This window comes from Cucumis sativus, chromosome 4 (genome assembly GCF_000004075.3).
Source record: "Cucumis sativus cultivar 9930 chromosome 4, Cucumber_9930_V3, whole genome shotgun sequence".
Classification (NCBI taxonomy): Eukaryota; Viridiplantae; Streptophyta; class Magnoliopsida; order Cucurbitales; family Cucurbitaceae; genus Cucumis; species Cucumis sativus.
The window spans coordinates 25,688,389-25,706,151 of NC_026658.2; the positions used below are offsets into that span (position 1 = coordinate 25,688,389).

A 17,763-nucleotide genomic window follows, 5' to 3' on the forward strand; every position below is an offset into this window, starting at 1 on the left:
TTTAGTTGAGCAGCTCTCCATTATCACACATTGTGTATGGAAATTTTGAAGATGCAACCTTAAATGGTAAATGGTCGAGATGAAATCAAAAGTAAATATTTAGAGTTGCTACCTTAGACCGTCTAGCCATACTTGGACAATAATTACATTTTCACCCTTTTAAAAAGTCATCCTAAAACTTACCCCAACAAGTCCAAGACAGCCTAATTATACTCCCATTCAGTTCAGCGGCCACAAATTCTAACATTAAACAGAAAAAGAAAACAAAAAAACAAAGATTACTACCACATTACGTTTGTTGTGAGAATATTTGCCCTTCAAAATTACAATAAGAGACATTTTCGGAGTTGGTCAAAAGATTAAAGAAAGGAAGCCAAATTATTACCTCCGACGAGAATCATAATCAACAAAGTTGTGTTTCAAACTTGAGATTAATTCCCATGCTGAAGAGCTCCTGGCACAACAACTTGGCTCCATAGGGTACATTTACCCTCACGATATCATCGAATGATTCACAAACCCGACAATATGGACCCCTCATCTTACGACCACCAGCCACTGATCGCTGAATCACACTAGCAACATTCTTGCATTTCTGGCAAACGTGCATCTGGGAAGAGTCACTGAGAGTGAACAGCCGTTCGTGCAAGTTGGCAGAGGCACCATGGGCTATAAGACAATCACGTTCCATCTCCCCGAACTTAATCCCTCCAAAACGTTTTCGGTCAGCAACAGGTTGTCGGGTGAGAGGGTGGACAGGGCCGGTGTTGCGAAATTTAACCTTATCTTCAGCCATGTGGATTAAGCGCTGGTAGAAGGTTGGACCCATGAATATAAGAGATCGCATCATTTCACCAGTTCGGCCATTGTACACTCTCTCGCTTCCCCATCTTGAAAACCCTGCCCTGCTCACAAATATTCGACATCAAATATGAGTTTCATTTTTACGATATTTTGCATTGATTATCTAAAGAAAAATAATCTATCTGCATTTAAATAAAATTGATTATTTTTAATATTTGAAAAAAAAAACTTCTTTATTAATTGAATCAACTAATTTAAAGTCCTGTTTGGTTTTTTGTTTATCAAAACTAACGTCCGTGAATTTCTTTCTTTATTATCTATTTTTTACTAATAGTTCTAAAAAACCAAGCTAATATTTAAAAATTTTAAAGTAGTTTTAAAAAATTTTGCATTTGGTTTTTAAATTCGGTTGTATTTAAGAAATATAAAATCATCGTAACAAAAATATAAAATCTTCAAATGAGATTGGAAGTACACTAATTTTCTAAACAACAAAATGGTGTTTACAAACAGGGCTTTATTGATTCACTCAGGTCTGAGTTTGCCTTCCGAAAAATTAATAATTCAAAATATTTTTAGCGGGAGTGATTTTGAATAACCAAAAGTGGTTTTTTTTGTAATCAAAAGAAATATTAGTAAATGAAAAGTAGTTGAAAAAAGTTGGATTTTTTTTGTAAAAAGATGAAAAAAACAAATAACTTACTTGCTAACTACTTGGGTTTTTTATTTGTAGTTTGAAAAAATTATGTTTGCTTCTCACACGATCTCGTACCTATAATTTTCATATTTCGTGGGTCAACAATTGAGTTTTTAGATGAATTCAAAAAACAAAAACAAGTTTTTTTATTTTTTAGTTTTTTTTAATACATTCCCAAATGTAGACAACAATGAAAAACAAGTTTTTTTATTTTTTTTGTTTTTTTTTAATACATTCCCAAATGTAGACAACAAAGCATAGAAACCAATAGTTGGAAGTGATATTTATAGACTTAATTTTTAAAAACCATACAGTTGTAGAATAAAAACTAAAAAATTAAAAAGATCATGAAATATTGATTATCTAACATGTACTAACCAAAAGATCATGGATTTATAAAAAAATGCAGTAAGAATCAAAACACCTTTAAAATTAGTATATGTGCATTATTGAAAACAAATTTGAGAAAACACAAGTTATAAGCTTTATAGCTACATTCTATAAAAAGAATATATATGTGTGTGTATTGTTTTCAGAAGTGTTGAAACTAGAAGTTATTCTAAGCAGACATTTGTTTTAATAAGCATTAACTCAGAAACAAAAGGCTGAGTTTCTACGAAACGATTCATAAGTTGATGGAAATGAAAACGGTTTTTTAGGTTAGCGAAATTAAGAAGAAGAAGAAAGGATTTAAACGTATTTATAAATTGAGATAAGTGCATGCAATTAAACTTGGAGATAGCCATGAGATGAGATCTACTACTACCAAATTACCAATTTAAAAGCTCTATAGAAATGAATGATAAAACAGTTACCTGTGAAGCTGGTCAGTAATGGCATCAACAGAAGGAGTTGAGAAAGGTGTTGCATATTTCAGAGAACCCCCAGCAGCGATCCCTTTCCCGAGAGCCGCTTCCAATAGTTGACCAGGAGTCTGTCGCGAAGGAAAAGCATGTGGATTTATAACAATATCTGGGACTATCCCCTGGATGGTGAAGGGGAAATTCTCTTGAGACTCCAAAAACCCCAGAACTCCCTTTTGTCCATGCATACTTGAGAACTTGTCTCCAAGACAAGGAGATCGAACCTGCCAAAAGAGATGATGTATTTGAGAAACAGGCGATTTTAATGGATAATCAAGATAGAGAGAGAATATACAAAGATCAATAAGGCCTGTTTAGGCCACATTTGCTAATCATTTGGTTCTAACAATGGTTTTGTATCTTTCTTTAAGTGAAGGGGTTGAATTCTTTACTAAATTCTGGAAACAAAACTTGTTTTTAGAAACTACGTTTTTTAGTTCTCAAAACTTAGCTTAAATTTTTAAAACATTGGTAAAAAGTGGATAACAAAGTAAGAAATTTAGAGATGGAAAGAGTGTTTATAGGCTTAACTTCCACAAATGAGAAACAAAAGCCAAACGGTTACTAAAAAGAGCCTTAATAAACACTCTTCCAATAACCATTACAAGTTTCTTTGTTTTCTTGTATACTTTTCGAGGAGTGTTCTCAAAATTCAAGTTTTGAAAATTAAAAAACGTAGCTTTTAAAAACTTGTTCTTTTTTTCAATATTTAGCTTAGAATCTAAATATTTACTTAGGAAAAGATGAAAACAAGGATAAGAGAAATAGTGAGAAGACAAGTACAGTTATCAAAAATTAAAAATTAAAAACCAAAAACCAAATGATTGTTGCAGAAGGTATAAACAATTTTCACATCTAATATGATATCCTAGGAGGCACCAATGATTAATTTGTAATTCAGGAAAGTACCTGTCTGAGGGATACAACAGCATAGTTCTTCCCGTCGTCGTTAGAAGAGAGCACAACTTTCTGAACCATGCCCTTCTCAGTGTGCTTCAGTTTAATACTGTGATCGGCTCCAGATTCTGCACATCTACCAATGACAATGTCTCCACTCTGCAAATTTGCACCTATATATGGGAAGCCGTCATCGTCTAAGCTGTCAACTCTTCCAATTTTACTTTGAGTCTTTCCAAAATTTATTGCATCATCGGATTTTCTCCTCTTCTCTGAAGATTCTTTATTATCTACCTCAGCCTTGTAACTCCGGATATGCTCAGACCGAAACATGCCGCGCTCAAGAGAGGCTCTGTTCATTACTAATGAATCTTCTTGGTTGTAACCCAGGTGAACATTGACTGCCACAATAGCATTCTGACCATTATAGAACTCGGGTTTAGGGAGTATACCGGCGTGAGATGAGAGGTATCCAGGTGTTCCAAGGCAATCAGCAGTCATTGTACGAAAAAGTGGCCTTTGTGGATAGTGTAATTGGTGGGATAAAGTATCCACACGAAAATTAGAATTGGTTGGTGAAAATCCAATAGCTTGATTAGAGTGCTTCTGGGATTGAAAAAGAGCCCTTCTGGCATGATCATGATTTGCAAAAGGGACAAGTCCACAGCTCAAACCTAATAAAAATGACATATCAAGTTCACAATGGGAATATTTTGTGGTCCCTTCGTCTTCCATAAGATGCTTAATACTCCAAGCTACACGACAGTCTTCTTCTTCTTCAGTTCCAATAAGTTCGATTATTCCCTTGTCCAAAAGGGATTGAAAAGTGTAGTTTTCTCCCTTAGACTTGTCAATCCTATTTAAGTTCTCTACAACTAGGAGAGGACGTAATATCCTTCCAGCATCGGAAAATATACGTACTTCTTTCAGTTGTTCATCTCTTTTGACTTCTACCTATAGTACATGGAAAGATTCAAAAGAAATGAATATATCATAGATCACATAAGATGATCAGAGCATATGTTGCAAACGCTTTCAAATAAATAGTTTACATTAAAAAACATCTATTGAAATCCGTGAAAGTAGATGGCAATTATCTGCCACCTGTGACGATTACCAACAGATATGAGATATACCTATTGGACGCAAAAAAAATGCCCAACGAGTTATATGGTAGATATTAACTATAAGTGGAATAGAAATTTTTGTTGGCTTATAAAAGAGGCAAATTCTAGCAAACACCAGTCACCAACTGACCAACATACACGTTGAAAATGATTTCTTGGAAATAATTCAGAAAACAATGACAATTGACTGGACTGCATCAAGGTGCCTTAAAAAAATAGTTTGAAATCTCATATAGGTCAATCAAAGAATTATTTAGTGAAATAACCTGATGCAGAAACGGATTCCTTCGTCGCTTGCGTCTCACGTTTGTGACAAATGAAAGGGAATCTTCACAAACTCCGACCCATTCCCCATCGAGAAAAATTCTGTACTTCCCACAAAAAGAAGTAGATGTATTGTCCACCAAATTCTCCATTCCACAGCGAAACAATGTGGGAGTTATCGACTTCTTCGTGTTTAAGCTTACAAGTCCTGTGCCGGACAAATTTTTAATGAGCCCACAATTTTCACCATCTGGAGTGGAGAGAAAGCAAACCCTTCCCCAGTGAGAAGGATGCCTGTCCAAAAAAAGATACATTAGACACTTTTAGAAAGTAGAAAAGATAATAATTCAATTTATCTTTCCTCTTCATTATCCATGGATCCCAACCCGAGATCAACTTCTAAACAAACTGTCAAGGGAAGGTATTCACAATCTCATAAGCTCATTCACATTTGCACATTTTGTAAAAGAAAGAACCCCAGGAAGTTTTTAAAAGTTGTTTCAAGTACTATCTATAAACTTGCAACTACAAGGCAGAGAGATGAACCCCATGACTTTTCAAAAGTAGCTGTTTGCTAACATTTAGTACAACCTATAGATGAGTAGTACAGACAAGGCAGAAGTGTCCTTAGAATCAAAGCTCAAAGAAGAGAAAATCCACACATTAATATATCAACATCATAGCCAATAATACAAAAAGGCAAGACCTATACGAAGTCAAGATAACTCACGGGTATCTTGCATCACCAACTTTCCCAGTGTATGCAACCTGTTGACGTGTTCTCCTCAATTCCGCCATTGTCTGCAAGGGATTAGCACGACCAAGAGTAGCCACCACACCTGAAATCCTTTCCATCCTCTTAAATGCATGCGCCCATGCTCCAGTAGAGAATGCTCGAGATAGACCATTAGTGATTATGGAAGCATCCAAATAGTGTTCTATTGGATGCACTTGACGATCCCCATAGAGGTCCCTTTGTAAAGCTTTTTCCATGCGTCTACGTGCATGTGCAATATGTACTTTAAGCTCTCTTTCAAGCAGTTCTGCAGCCAGCTCAAACCTCTTATTGCGAAAATCATCCCTATTATCACATTTCCTACGGCCAGTATAGGCTTGCAGAAGACATTTAACCATATAACCAAGGAAATGACACTTTTGCTTTGAGCCTTTCAAGCTGGCAAAAAGATACAGGTTCAGACAATCTTCAATTTTATCAGCAGGTGGGAAACTGGTCTTTCTAATTTCATTGTCCAAAAAAGTCAACGCTCTTTTACCTCTTCGAAAGTCTTTCCACTTATCATCATTATCAACTTCACGAACAGAGGCAAAAAGAATATTCAGAACAGTTGGATCATCTCTGCCATAGTCAATTAAATCTACTATTTCTTTGTCCGATGAAACACCAAGTGCAAAGAATAAAATCCATACAGGAACTTCTGTGGACAAAAAATATACATTGAGGACTTTCTCCTTGCTTTTTAGATCTTCAGACTTGGAATTTTCAACTAGTCTAATAATTAGTCTATTTCTCTTAACTTCTGATCTGTATGCCACAGTCCAGCCTTGAACATTAGAAATCCAGAGCCTTCTCAAACAAATTTGCTCTTGAGCAATAAATATCTGGAATGACCATGTAAACGATATTAAAATTGTTAAAAAGAGAACAAAAGTTAACCACTTGAACTAATATGCATGCGGAATAAGAAAGAAATATCTACAAAAATTTAACATGGAGAAGTATATGGTATAATTAATCATTTTTACAAAATATAGAAATAAAACTTTGTAGAACTAATATTTCTTGACTAAATTTTATGTCCCATCAGGAGGCAGATGACAAGCCTGAACGAGCAGATAATTAAGCCAGTAATGGCTCCCTTTTCCAGGAGAGCTACTTTTTGAGAAATACCATAGTCTGATTTTCAAAGTATGCAAGGTAATGTTGCGTTAAAAAATAATAACACTTAAGTAAAACTCAATACAGTAACATACAGATGCCAAAAATAAAAACAGCTCAACAGTTAAGGTATTTCTCCTTACTTCAAAATGTCATAGGTTTTAGTCCCAGAAGTGATGTGAATATTTTATCCTCAAAAGTAATAATAAATAATAAACAGATTATAAGAAACACGATGTCAACTTGTCAAGTAATAATAATCTCTTCAAACAAACAATCCACTAAAAGTTTTGAAATGATTATTTTAGAATTCAGAAAAATAGTGAAACTTTGTTTACAGATAATACATAACTTTAAGGGGACCTTGTTTCCTTTTCAAAAAAAAAAACACAACCATGTTGGGGAAAATGAGGGAGGGAAATTTTCCGTGGGAAATGTACTCACTTTTTCTGCACCTTTGATTAAAAAATAACCTCCACGATCAAATTCACAGTCACGCTTCTGCCCATCCTTCATCCAGCAGAGGTCAGAATTCACCATCACAGGTAGCCTGCCGATAAAGACATCCCTGTTGTCGCTGGCACCTTCTACAGGTTCCTTGTCGACATATTGATCTTTTCCAGTTTTAAATTTGTCACTGCTGACTAACTTTTGAGTATATATCTATTACATTACAAGTAACCAACAAACTCAGGGCCCACAAGTCATCAACAAGTATTTTATCAGGTATAAAGGTTAAGAAAAAGCAAGAACACAGTAAAAATTACATGGAAATTCCAATCACCTCTAAACTGATATTTATTTTCATCCTTGATGAATAAGTCATGTTCTGAAGTCGAGCATGCCTAGGAAGCATGTTATACTCTTTTCCACTTGCTGCACCACCCCAGAACTTTGGCTTATCGAGGGTTACCTTACCAAACTTCACTGTAGCATATCTCCACTCCCCATCTCCTTTCTTAGAGGGGTCATATCCTGGCTGAACTAAAATGTCACCAAAAAAATCAAAGGCCTTCTGAATACCATTTTTTATGAAGTCATTGTACGAGTTGATTTGGTGACTGATAAGGCCGTACTGATTAAAGAATGCCATTGATGACTTCTTACAGAAGTCCTTCAGAAATGCTTCCCCCAAATCATGTATGTTGACTGGCTCAGAATAATAATCATCATCATCATCTGTATCCAAATCCATTCCAGGTGATAAGTCTTCCCCCTCGCTATTCATCTCTATATCGTCCTTTGCACCTGATGTCCCCATTATTCTCAAGGTCTACGACAAGTAAAGACAAACTTAAGAAGCAGATACAAATACCTAAAGTTTCTCGAACAAATAATATCACGAAAGCTAATGAAATGTCTACATCGAACAGGCAGAGTGAACAGAAACGTCTATCAAACGAACAGTGAATTCACAATGTTGCTCTTGGATAAAAGTTAATCAACATTATGATCTACACATATTTACGGCCCTGAGAAATAAGAATCAAAACAAAATCGGAAGTAAAAGCTAAACCAGTAACCAGTAGCAACACCGGCACCAGTTCACACATACGCTACACTCACTGAACTCCCTAAATGAAACAAGTCTTCACACACTACGATGCTCTAACCAAATCTACGCTACGAAATCCAAAGTAAAAGCTAAACCAGTAACCAGTACTAGTTCACACATGCGCTACACTCACTGAACTCCCTAAATGAAAGACCTCATACTAAGATGATCGAAACACATACTGAAAACTCCACTATACCTAAACGAAAACAGCAGCAAATAACATTTCATGCGATCACGCAGGCAAGAGATTCAAATACCTTGAAGATTAAACCCTAGGCAAGTTCCTGCGGACGAGTCCACCAGCTTAATCCGTCGGACGAACGATCAGAATGGAGAGTCCAGGCAATGCCGTCGATCCTCGGTTGAGTCAGACGGCGGTTCCGGAGAGGAGACGATCAGATTGTGCTGCGGAAGCAAAAAATTGGAAGAAAATGGAGAGAATTAGCGTTGGTAGATGAGAAGAAATGGTGAAAGAAGCATGGAGGAGGAGAAGAGAGGTGAGAAAAAAAAAAAAAAACCTTTGAACAATGACAGTAAGGAGTAAGGAAAACGAAAAAGACGCACGCATCCTTCGTGTTCTTGGGAGGGAAATGAAGCTGGGAGACTCAAGCTATATATCAATGGTTAATACGAAGGAATACGAGGGGCATTGAAGGCAATTTGTTGTAATGACAAATTGAAAAGAAAACTCTTTTTTTTTATAAATAGCCAAATAAATTAAATTATTTACAATTTATATCTATTCGCTATTTATATTATTAACTAACCATCAAATTTTTAATTTTGTTATAACTCGTAAATATTTTATTAAATTTGATAGCTACTTTTATTATTGACCGGCTATCAAATATTTGTTATTAAATGTGAAATTTTGCTATGACTTGTAAGTATTTTATTAAATTTGTTATTTTTTACAATTCTCGAATTGCAAAATCTACCCATATAACTTATAACATTAAAAAATGGTTTACTAAATTATGCAATGGTAGAAATTGTAATAGTTGTATTTGTTTGAGTACAATTTAATTTTTATCATTTAGAGCTTTATTTATACTATTGTTGTTAGTTTGAGGGTTCAGTATTAACACTTCTAATTGTAAATGTTCGAGAGCATGATTTTACCATTGAAAGTTTGAAGGTGTAATAACAGTTATCTTCTAGTACTTAGTTTGATTTTTTCTAATTTTTTTGTGTTTGTTGAATTATAATCATTGTGGCATATAATGTTTAGTTAAGCTTGAAGAATAAGGATTTAATGTATTATTAATGTATTTATATTTTAGTTTGAGCGAGGAATAAGCGAATTCATACCTATTCTTCATCATTGGAAAGAAAAATTAGGTGATTTTTAATAATTATTACAACGAAATTGATTTGTAATTAGATTGCATAAATAATGTTTATTCTTACTAGTAGGATACGTTTATTATTTTACTATTTAAAATTAAGCCTATTTAGTCGTAATTTTTTTCATTGGTTTATATTTAATATTAATGGACTCAAACGAGACAACTTTTTACTTTTTTTTTTTTAATTATGGAGACTTTAACTAAAATATTTAGTTTTGTAGAACGACTAGAGAATGAGATTTTTAACCTTAAAACTTGAGAGCATATTTCTTAACTAGTCAAACTGTGTTTGCTCGGTTAAAACTACATTTATATATTATTAAATAATATTATTTATTTTTACATAATTGTTAAACTTCCATAAGCATTTGGATTTTGTTTATAAGGTTAATTTTCAAAAACCAATTGGTTACCAAACAAGGTGTGGCTAATAGGTTTGAACTTTACTATTTTGAATGTAGCTTCCAAATTAAAAAATATAAATCCATGTTTCTGTAGATTATTTGTAGCTGTAATAAACTTAACTCAACTAAACTATAACATGTGTTATTAATCTCGAAGTACAACAAGCATGTATTATTGATATCGAGGTTAGCAAATCAATCTTCCAAGCCAAGCATGGTGAAAGTAAATAAACAAAAGGCACAATTTTTTGTTTAATCTAACTCTATCTTCATAATTGTTGTGCCACATGTTCTCAAATGCTTTATTTTAAGCCTTCTTCCATTATTCCATTCAACCCTCAACACAAATGGTCACTTATCATTAGCTCCCAAATGGTTTATGTTAATATTATCCCTAGAGATGTATTGGAATGCATTACATATAGTTGTGGGATGAAAATTTGATGCAGCATTACATCTTTTAATGCATTACATATAGTAAAGCATTTAAAGATGTAATGCATTACATATAGTTGTGGGATCAAAATTGACTAAGGCATTTCAAAAGATTGACGACGTGGAGATTTCAAAAGAAGTGATAAATGATCATACGATAAAATTCTTGTTCATTTTGATCATTACATATAGTTCTTAGATAGATTTATTCAAGACGACGTAAAAGGTATTCAACTTCAACTTCCTTGGTGAGTGGCATTACCCATTTGTCGTAAAGGAGAGAGGCAAGGGATGGATCAATCTTATGCTTTCCTCCTCCACTTGTGTTGTTGAGGGTTACTTCTTGCCCAAACACCATAGCCTTCTTCTCTACTCTCTTCTTCACCTGCTCTTCCACTGCCTTAAATGTTAATAGCTCCATCAAAGTGTCTCTTTCCTGAAAAAAGCAGTAAATTAACTTGTTTTTATCAAACCCCTCCGCTTATACTGTATCTCAAATGTCAATGATTATTCAAACAGACCATACTCTTGGCAGGACTGAAGGTCCTTTATCATTTCACCAAGGAAAAGAGTCAAATGACAGCCTAACAATCATGCATTTCCAAAATATATTTACAATACCTGAGAACGAATTGGACCCTCGTATTCATTGGGGGCGTCCCTAAATTTCACCTCAGCTACGTATTTTCCACAGTGAATCCTCCTTGAAAGTGCCTGAGATTGATCGTGGGTTGTTATACGTGTAAGAAATAATGTGAGTTAGCATAGCTAACAAGACATTTCATACAAGGAATCAACACAGTTGTATTAGCATAAAGAACCTAACACAAGGGACAAGTTTACACATTGTCTTTACCTGCAAACAAGCAAGATCACTGGCAGCAGTTGCTGCATAATTTCCATCGTCGCCATCAGAAACCAACAATGGTAAGAATTCTTTGAAATAGAAATCCCATATGGCTTTGTTCATATTAATTGAAGCGCCTGAAGGATGCAGAACCTGAAACCTTGGATTAATATCCTACAAATTCGAAGGCAACAATGGAACCTTATTAGACAGTCTCTCACCTTTGGATACTTGTGAGGGTGCACCAAAGGACGAGGCAAATTTTCTGGGAAGAACGGATTTTCTTCAGGATTCTCATATCTACCAGCCTGTTGACAAAAATCCAAACAGTTAATCGGAAGAAAAAACTTTCAACCTGAACGAGAATCTCAAATCCAACTGAAAAAGTAACGATGAACCAAGAAGAAAACATCCCAGATTGGAACTGTTCTCTTGTATTATTATATATATACACATGTGAGGGAATGTCTAGCCAGCTTAAGAGCACCTTTACTAATATCACGGGATCATCTATTTGACTCTACAAATATATGGATTAATCCTATGTAGGTAATCACTGTGGATTGACCTCATTCCATCTTACTCGTTCAACAAACACATTTTTTTATTTACTATTAGGCCGATCTACGATGGTTTTGTGGTATTATATCCCTATGTAACCAATATTTGAAATTCTTCCCATTAAGATTAGGATGCAGGAGGTAATGAGAGCCTGTAGCAAGGATTTCAACTATATAATTTCTAAGCAGCTAATAGAGAAAATGACATCAGCCAAATGGGATTTAGATTTCATTCGTTACAGCCATTTATATACAATAGGTTTCGTTATTCAAAATAATGGTCTAGCCTCACCTGCATCTAACAATTACAGGAACAGAACATTGATCGAAGAAAGAGATATAGAACATGTCCTTCAACTAATCGGTTTAGCCACTTTGTTTAATCTCCTATTTATATCCAAAAGCTTAAGTTTATTGGTTGCAAAAAATTTATACATATGGATACTCTAAACATATTCTCACATACAGGGTTAAAGATTTGAGACGAAATGACACTACACGAGTTCAAACACAAAATTGTTTGATCTTATGTTATGTAAATCACCAATCTACCTATAAGCTTAGGCCGATGGCTAGCTATAAATTTAATTATACCACTAATTTAACCTACGAAGATCAAGATTTCAATCCACTTTCACAATTGTGTTTCAACAAACTTCAAAGAGTGATTATACAACACTTGCTTCTACTCACACAAGCAAGTCAGCCAAATCAAAATAGCATTGTGAAACCCGCAATTGGGCAATCTCACAACCAAGTTTCGAAGAAATGGTTTCAGAAAACATTTGAAAGAAGCATTGGAATATTAGAAAGTATGTTGAAGGGCTTCAAAGAAAAATGATAAGCAATGGCAAAGCAACCATATATCTCAAACGAACAAACATAAACTTACCTTAGCTTGAACGTCCTCAGTTTCTCTCACAATGAACTCAACCAAAGAACCAGAAAATCCAGGAATTGAAGCATGATTATGAAGGTACATCTTCCCATTGAGAGGGAACCTAGCTCTCTCAATGAGACTAAAAACAATAGAATCCTCCTGTCTTATCAAAGAATCTCTAATCCCATCAAGTGTCAATGTATCAGAAGCCGAATTCGGGTTACAATTAACATTCGCCATAGCTTCTCCAGGCAATACCAAAAGAAATAGGCAAAGAAACAACATGGTCAAAGACAAAATTGTCAGCCTCAATGATGAAACAACGAAAAGCCAAAGTTATAAATACAAATAAACGAACGTATACTATAAATACTACCAAAAAAAGCAGGTTGAAATCTCAAATTATCATTAAAACCCAACAAGTAAACAAGGAAAGTCCACGCCTCAAAATGAATGGCGTTCACAAGTCGCAATGAATGAAAAGGACGGCATGAAAGGGTTGAAATAGATTAACAAATAAAACGGCTGACCTGCTCGATTCAATTCAACTCCCTAGCTAATTTGCTCTGCAAGTCAAAGAAGATCGAAATACGAGAGAATTAGGATAAATGTCAGCGCTCGAAAACTTGTGGCTGTGGAGAAGAAGGACCGAAAGCACACGGGAAAAGCTCTGAAACGGTGAATTATTGGTAAAGCGAAAGGAGAAATGACTTTTAACCTTAGTTAAAAAAATGGATTGATGAGGAAGAAGAGAAGTGGATGGTGACGGAGTGGGTGAACCGGCCGGCGTTGCCGGCGGTGGGATGATGTGGCGCGGCGTGATTGGGCGAAGTAATGGGAGCGAAAGGGCCCCACGCGGAATTTTCCAATTTAAATGTGTACCGTTGAGTTCTTTATCAATTATTGGTTCTTTGATTCCTTTACTTTTTTTGTCAACCCGACATGTCGTACAAATTTATCTCCCAAGCATAAGGATAACCAGAAGTGAAAGGATTCTTTTAAAAATATGTAATATTTTTAATTACATATCAGAAAAGTTTATGAAACGTATAAACAAACGATAACAAGTTTTCTTATTACTTACCTCGATATAATATAAATAATAGATATGTTAGTTTATTTAAAAATTAACAAATATAGTTCAAGTAAAATTTTCTATATGTATATATGTTAAAAATCTTCTAATTTATATTAAAAAACCATAAAGTGTTTTCTTTTACCTAAATTCACTCTCTTGTTTAGGTAACTATGGTTTTTCCAACAATATTCATTGACATTCATCTTTTAGAGAGGTTGTTATGAATTGCAGAAAATTGAAATTATTTTTAGAAATAAAACCTAAATAGATTTAGAAATTTTGATAGATTGTGTTGTATTTATAATTTTTTTATTATGTTTGAAAATGCTATGTCGTTTAATTTTTTATTTTTTTTGGAACGTTTCAATCAAAATTATGAAACTACTCACAAAATATAGCAAAATTTATGAAACTATTCACAAACTATAGCAAAACTCTTCCCCAATCCATTATTCATAAAACTTACTTAACTTATAAATGATTTAATTAATATAAAATTTAGTTTTGTAACGATTTTATTTCTTTAACTTTGTAACACCTAAGCAATTAAGCTTCTAACCAGCTTCATTTTTGGTAACCATTTCAATTTATAGTTTTTTTCTTTCTTTTTTCTTTAAATCTTTGTTTATCAAAAACTAAAAAACCGATTATATTATATACATTTGGAATCCAACTTTGTTTTAATTTTTGAAAAACTTGCAATCTTTCCAATTCATTTTTTCGTTTTCAACATTCCTTCCAAACTCACCTGTTTTCTAAAAATCAATGTTCAAATAAAAGAAAAATTAGAACAATCAACCATTTTCCAAAGTTCATTTTAAACTACTTCACGTTTAGATCCAAAATTGAAGTGCTTGGAAAACACCCAAAAGTCAATGTTTTTTGCTCTTAAAAATGGGACGAAATTTATAGCAAACAATATATTATTTAGAGAAACAACATTTTTCTTCAATCCAATCACAACAAAAAGACAACCCATGTGAAGTAGTTCCTGGTCCACTACTATTTTTAGAACGTGATAAACCTTAGAATCACTTGGTAAAACATATCATGACGAATGTGACTCATCACCAAAACTCCCAAGGGAAAAACAAAAACAAAAAAAGGTAATCTATTGTCACTTGGGCTTAAGAAAGATTAAAATCCAAGCATCGGAAGAAGAAAATTCAACAATTATTGAACTCATAATTGAGAAAATGCAAAATTAGAAGATTTTTGTTTTCAAACAGTCAAAACAACCAAGTGTAGAAAGTTATATGTAATTTCCAAATCCCACCACTAACACAAAAGAAAATTGAATACAGTTCCAACTCTAAAGCACTAAGAGAACGAATTTCAGGAGACAACTGATGATTTCGCAAAAATTATTCACTTCGATTATCAAAGTAAGCATCCAAAAACCCAATAACATTACACCCAATATCATAAAATAACACAACATAAAGCACAGTAATGATGCACGAACAAACCATACATCCTGGGCCAGAAGGTGAGATGAGATGAGATGAGAAAAGAAGGGAGAAAGGGAATGGAGGGACGAGAAGAATGAGGCGTTAACAGATACAGAGTCTGCTAATTAATTATACCATCATTTAAAAGATTCAATAGAGGAATTCGGCAATAAAAAGCAGTCGATGACCACAACTTTTAACTTTGTGTGCAACAAGACCTACTTCGGGCCAATATCCTTGAGGGCACAAATTTGTTCCTCTCCCATGGCAGACATCACCGACACGACAAGGTCCTTTCCTTCAGCAAATCCTTCCTTAATCTGTGAATACAAAGGACATGTTCAGCTTTTGTTTTTATATTGGTAAATCATCATCACAAGAACATGATATTGAGGAATAAACCCATATGACCATATCTTCACAATATCTTGAGAATGGAATATTAAGCATGAAATGGAAACAGAAGGAATGAGGTTCCCTCTTACAAAAAGGAAAAAATAATGATGCTTGCACGATTAACTTCATCAAAGCTCTTTTTCAAATATACAAAACTATCTCGAGTGCACGGATTGTTCTTTTCAAGTGTACATGTGTGCCTTTACCTGTTTGAGCAGATTATCATCAGTTGGAAGTCTCAAATCATCCTTGGTATCACCACTGTCAGTTAAAAGACTCACCTGCACCCAAAGAAAAACATCATTCAAATAATGGAACGAGGCTTTACACACTTCAACACATATAAATGATTCATTGCTTCCTTCTCCATCTATGATTGTATAACAATCTCTCCACACAAATATTTGCTCCTTTATTTCCAAATTACATTCTGGACAAACAATCTATCTAACAGGGTTTCACAGATAAAATTGATTACCAAAACAATCTGAAGCATGAAAACTTCCAAATAAATCTAGAAATCTAATAAAACAGATATAACATTATATCCTTATGAATAAGTTTCTTGAAAACAGCAAGACCCAACAAGTCAAACAAACTCCATAAAAACAAAGTACTCACAAATCCATCCTCAGAGATATCAATGAGCTGATAATCAGTACGATTAACATGGGGCACCTACAAACCATGAAACAAAGACCGTTAGTGAAAATGGTAAATCGTTACAGATGAATAGTTTGAAGGCTTTATAATAGACTCCCTTACATCACAATTGTGGGATGAAGGAACAATATCTTCAAGCTTCTTGGCAGTGAAGATGTCAATTCCAACAAAGTGACACTTAGCATGGCCGTGCTTTCCTGTCTTAGAAGTTGAAACCTCAACCACCTGCATTACCATACAACCCAAAGAAAAGTAACATAAATTAGTGGGATTAGGTATGCAGAAATGCCTTCTAGAGAGTACACTTTCAAATTAAGGAAGATCAAGTGCTTATCCACTTCAATGCCTAAAGTTATAATTTAGTAGTATTAATCAATTTGTCCTTTTGGACCCTCGTTATACTTTTTCAATAATTAATGTCAAGTAGCAATAACAGTCTCAAACAAACATAAACTCACCCCCGTGTGGCTGGTGACAAAGAAATACCCAAAAAGGAAAAAACACGACACTATGGAAATCATCTTCTCCAGATAAAATCAATATTAAACTAAAACTACACTGTAAACAACTATAAACACCAGCATCCTCATAGGAAGGATTAGAGGATAATATAACACACTGTTTATCGTTGACCAAACGAAACTCAGCCATCAAGAGATCTTTCGAAGTCATAATTACAAAATCCCCAAACTCCAAACAAACATTGATCCGAATAATCGTCAATGTCAATTTCAACATCAGATCCATCAATTTCCCCAAATCCAAGACTCAAAAATCATAAGAAATAAAAAACTTACAGTATAAGAATCATTAATCCAGAAAAAGAAAACCCTCGAATATCAATCAAAGATCTAAATCGCTCGATCCAAAACTCAACCCTAAACAACATAAATCAAACCACACAATAAAACAAACACAACCGATGAGAAAAAAAAATCAAATCATCGCAATAAACACAAACAAATCACCTTGCATGGACGGTTCTTGATGACGATGTAGCCGTTCTTCCGGATAGCTCCGGCCTGTTGTGGGTAAGTCTTGGAGGCTCCGGCGTCGGCCTTGGATTCAAAGTGATGCTCCTCGTCCGACATGACTAAAGATTGATTTCGTTCTTCTACAGCCTCCGGTGGGCTTCTTCTTCTGTGTTCACAGTGGGATTTCGGTGGAAGCGGAAGGAAAACGGGAGGAAGGAGGAGAGTACGAGTCAAGAGGACGAGACCAATTTATAGCATCACGTTTCAACCGGCCACGTATCGTATCAATTAGGGTTTCTGATGCGAGCCCCTAAACTATGTTGATATTCTTTTTTTTCCCACATTTCGGTGCCAAAACGATCTCCACCGTTGCTTCATTTGTTTAATCTTTGGACGGTTTGAATTTTTTAAAAATAATTTTTGGCATATTTTTATTTAGATTTTCTTAATCTGTGAAATTACATATCACTTTTTTTCTTCTTCTTATTATCATTAGTTATATTTGATTTTTTAAATGTCACATTACCTATCATTTTCCTTGCAAATTTGGAAATTTTATAGTATCTAAAGTATACTTTAACCAACGTTTTGTTAAACATTTCTAACCGTTGGATTGTCT

General features: G+C 34.3%; 3 protein-coding genes across 5 annotated transcripts; all 3 read right to left on the bottom strand.

Moving 5' to 3' along the window:
• Nucleotides 1-64: 64 nt before the first annotated feature.
• On the bottom strand, nucleotides 65-8,777 carry LOC101212812 (DNA-directed RNA polymerases IV and V subunit 2). Its single transcript, XM_031884392.1, has 9 exons — nucleotides 8,626-8,777; nucleotides 8,365-8,512; nucleotides 7,334-7,822; nucleotides 6,994-7,212; nucleotides 5,383-6,272; nucleotides 4,655-4,946; nucleotides 3,274-4,215; nucleotides 2,317-2,588; nucleotides 65-905 (listed from the first exon to the last, which is right to left on the bottom strand). Exons 3-9 carry the CDS (start codon nucleotides 7,808-7,810, stop codon nucleotides 404-406), a joined length of 3,594 nt encoding a protein of 1,197 aa, XP_031740252.1. The 5' UTR covers nucleotides 7,811-7,822; nucleotides 8,365-8,512; nucleotides 8,626-8,777; the 3' UTR covers nucleotides 65-403.
• A 1,609-nt stretch (nucleotides 8,778-10,386) lies between these two features.
• On the bottom strand, nucleotides 10,387-13,445 carry LOC101213051 (chorismate mutase 2). 3 transcript variants are annotated; one of them, XM_031884158.1, is made up of 7 exons: nucleotides 13,301-13,445; nucleotides 13,113-13,148; nucleotides 12,595-12,824; nucleotides 11,364-11,450; nucleotides 11,152-11,295; nucleotides 10,917-11,009; nucleotides 10,387-10,731 (listed from the first exon to the last, which is right to left on the bottom strand). In XM_031884158.1, the coding sequence occupies exons 3-7, from the start codon at nucleotides 12,820-12,822 to the stop codon at nucleotides 10,501-10,503; spliced, it is 783 nt and encodes a 260-aa protein (XP_031740018.1). In that variant the 5' UTR covers nucleotides 12,823-12,824; nucleotides 13,113-13,148; nucleotides 13,301-13,445; the 3' UTR covers nucleotides 10,387-10,500. The 3 variants fall into 3 exon arrangements, with proteins under 3 accessions (XP_031740018.1, XP_004145501.1, XP_031740019.1); XM_004145453.3 differs by having other exon boundaries at nucleotides 13,113-13,442; XM_031884159.1 differs by lacking the exons at nucleotides 13,113-13,148; nucleotides 13,301-13,445 and adding an exon at nucleotides 12,959-13,090.
• A 1,568-nt stretch (nucleotides 13,446-15,013) lies between these two features.
• Nucleotides 15,014-17,469, bottom strand: LOC101213295 (eukaryotic translation initiation factor 5A). Its single transcript, XM_004145454.3, has 5 exons — nucleotides 17,139-17,469; nucleotides 16,273-16,395; nucleotides 16,129-16,185; nucleotides 15,714-15,788; nucleotides 15,014-15,431 (listed from the first exon to the last, which is right to left on the bottom strand). The coding sequence occupies exons 1-5, from the start codon at nucleotides 17,259-17,261 to the stop codon at nucleotides 15,330-15,332; spliced, it is 480 nt and encodes a 159-aa protein (XP_004145502.1). The 5' UTR covers nucleotides 17,262-17,469; the 3' UTR covers nucleotides 15,014-15,329.
• Nucleotides 17,470-17,763: the final 294 nt, after the last annotated feature.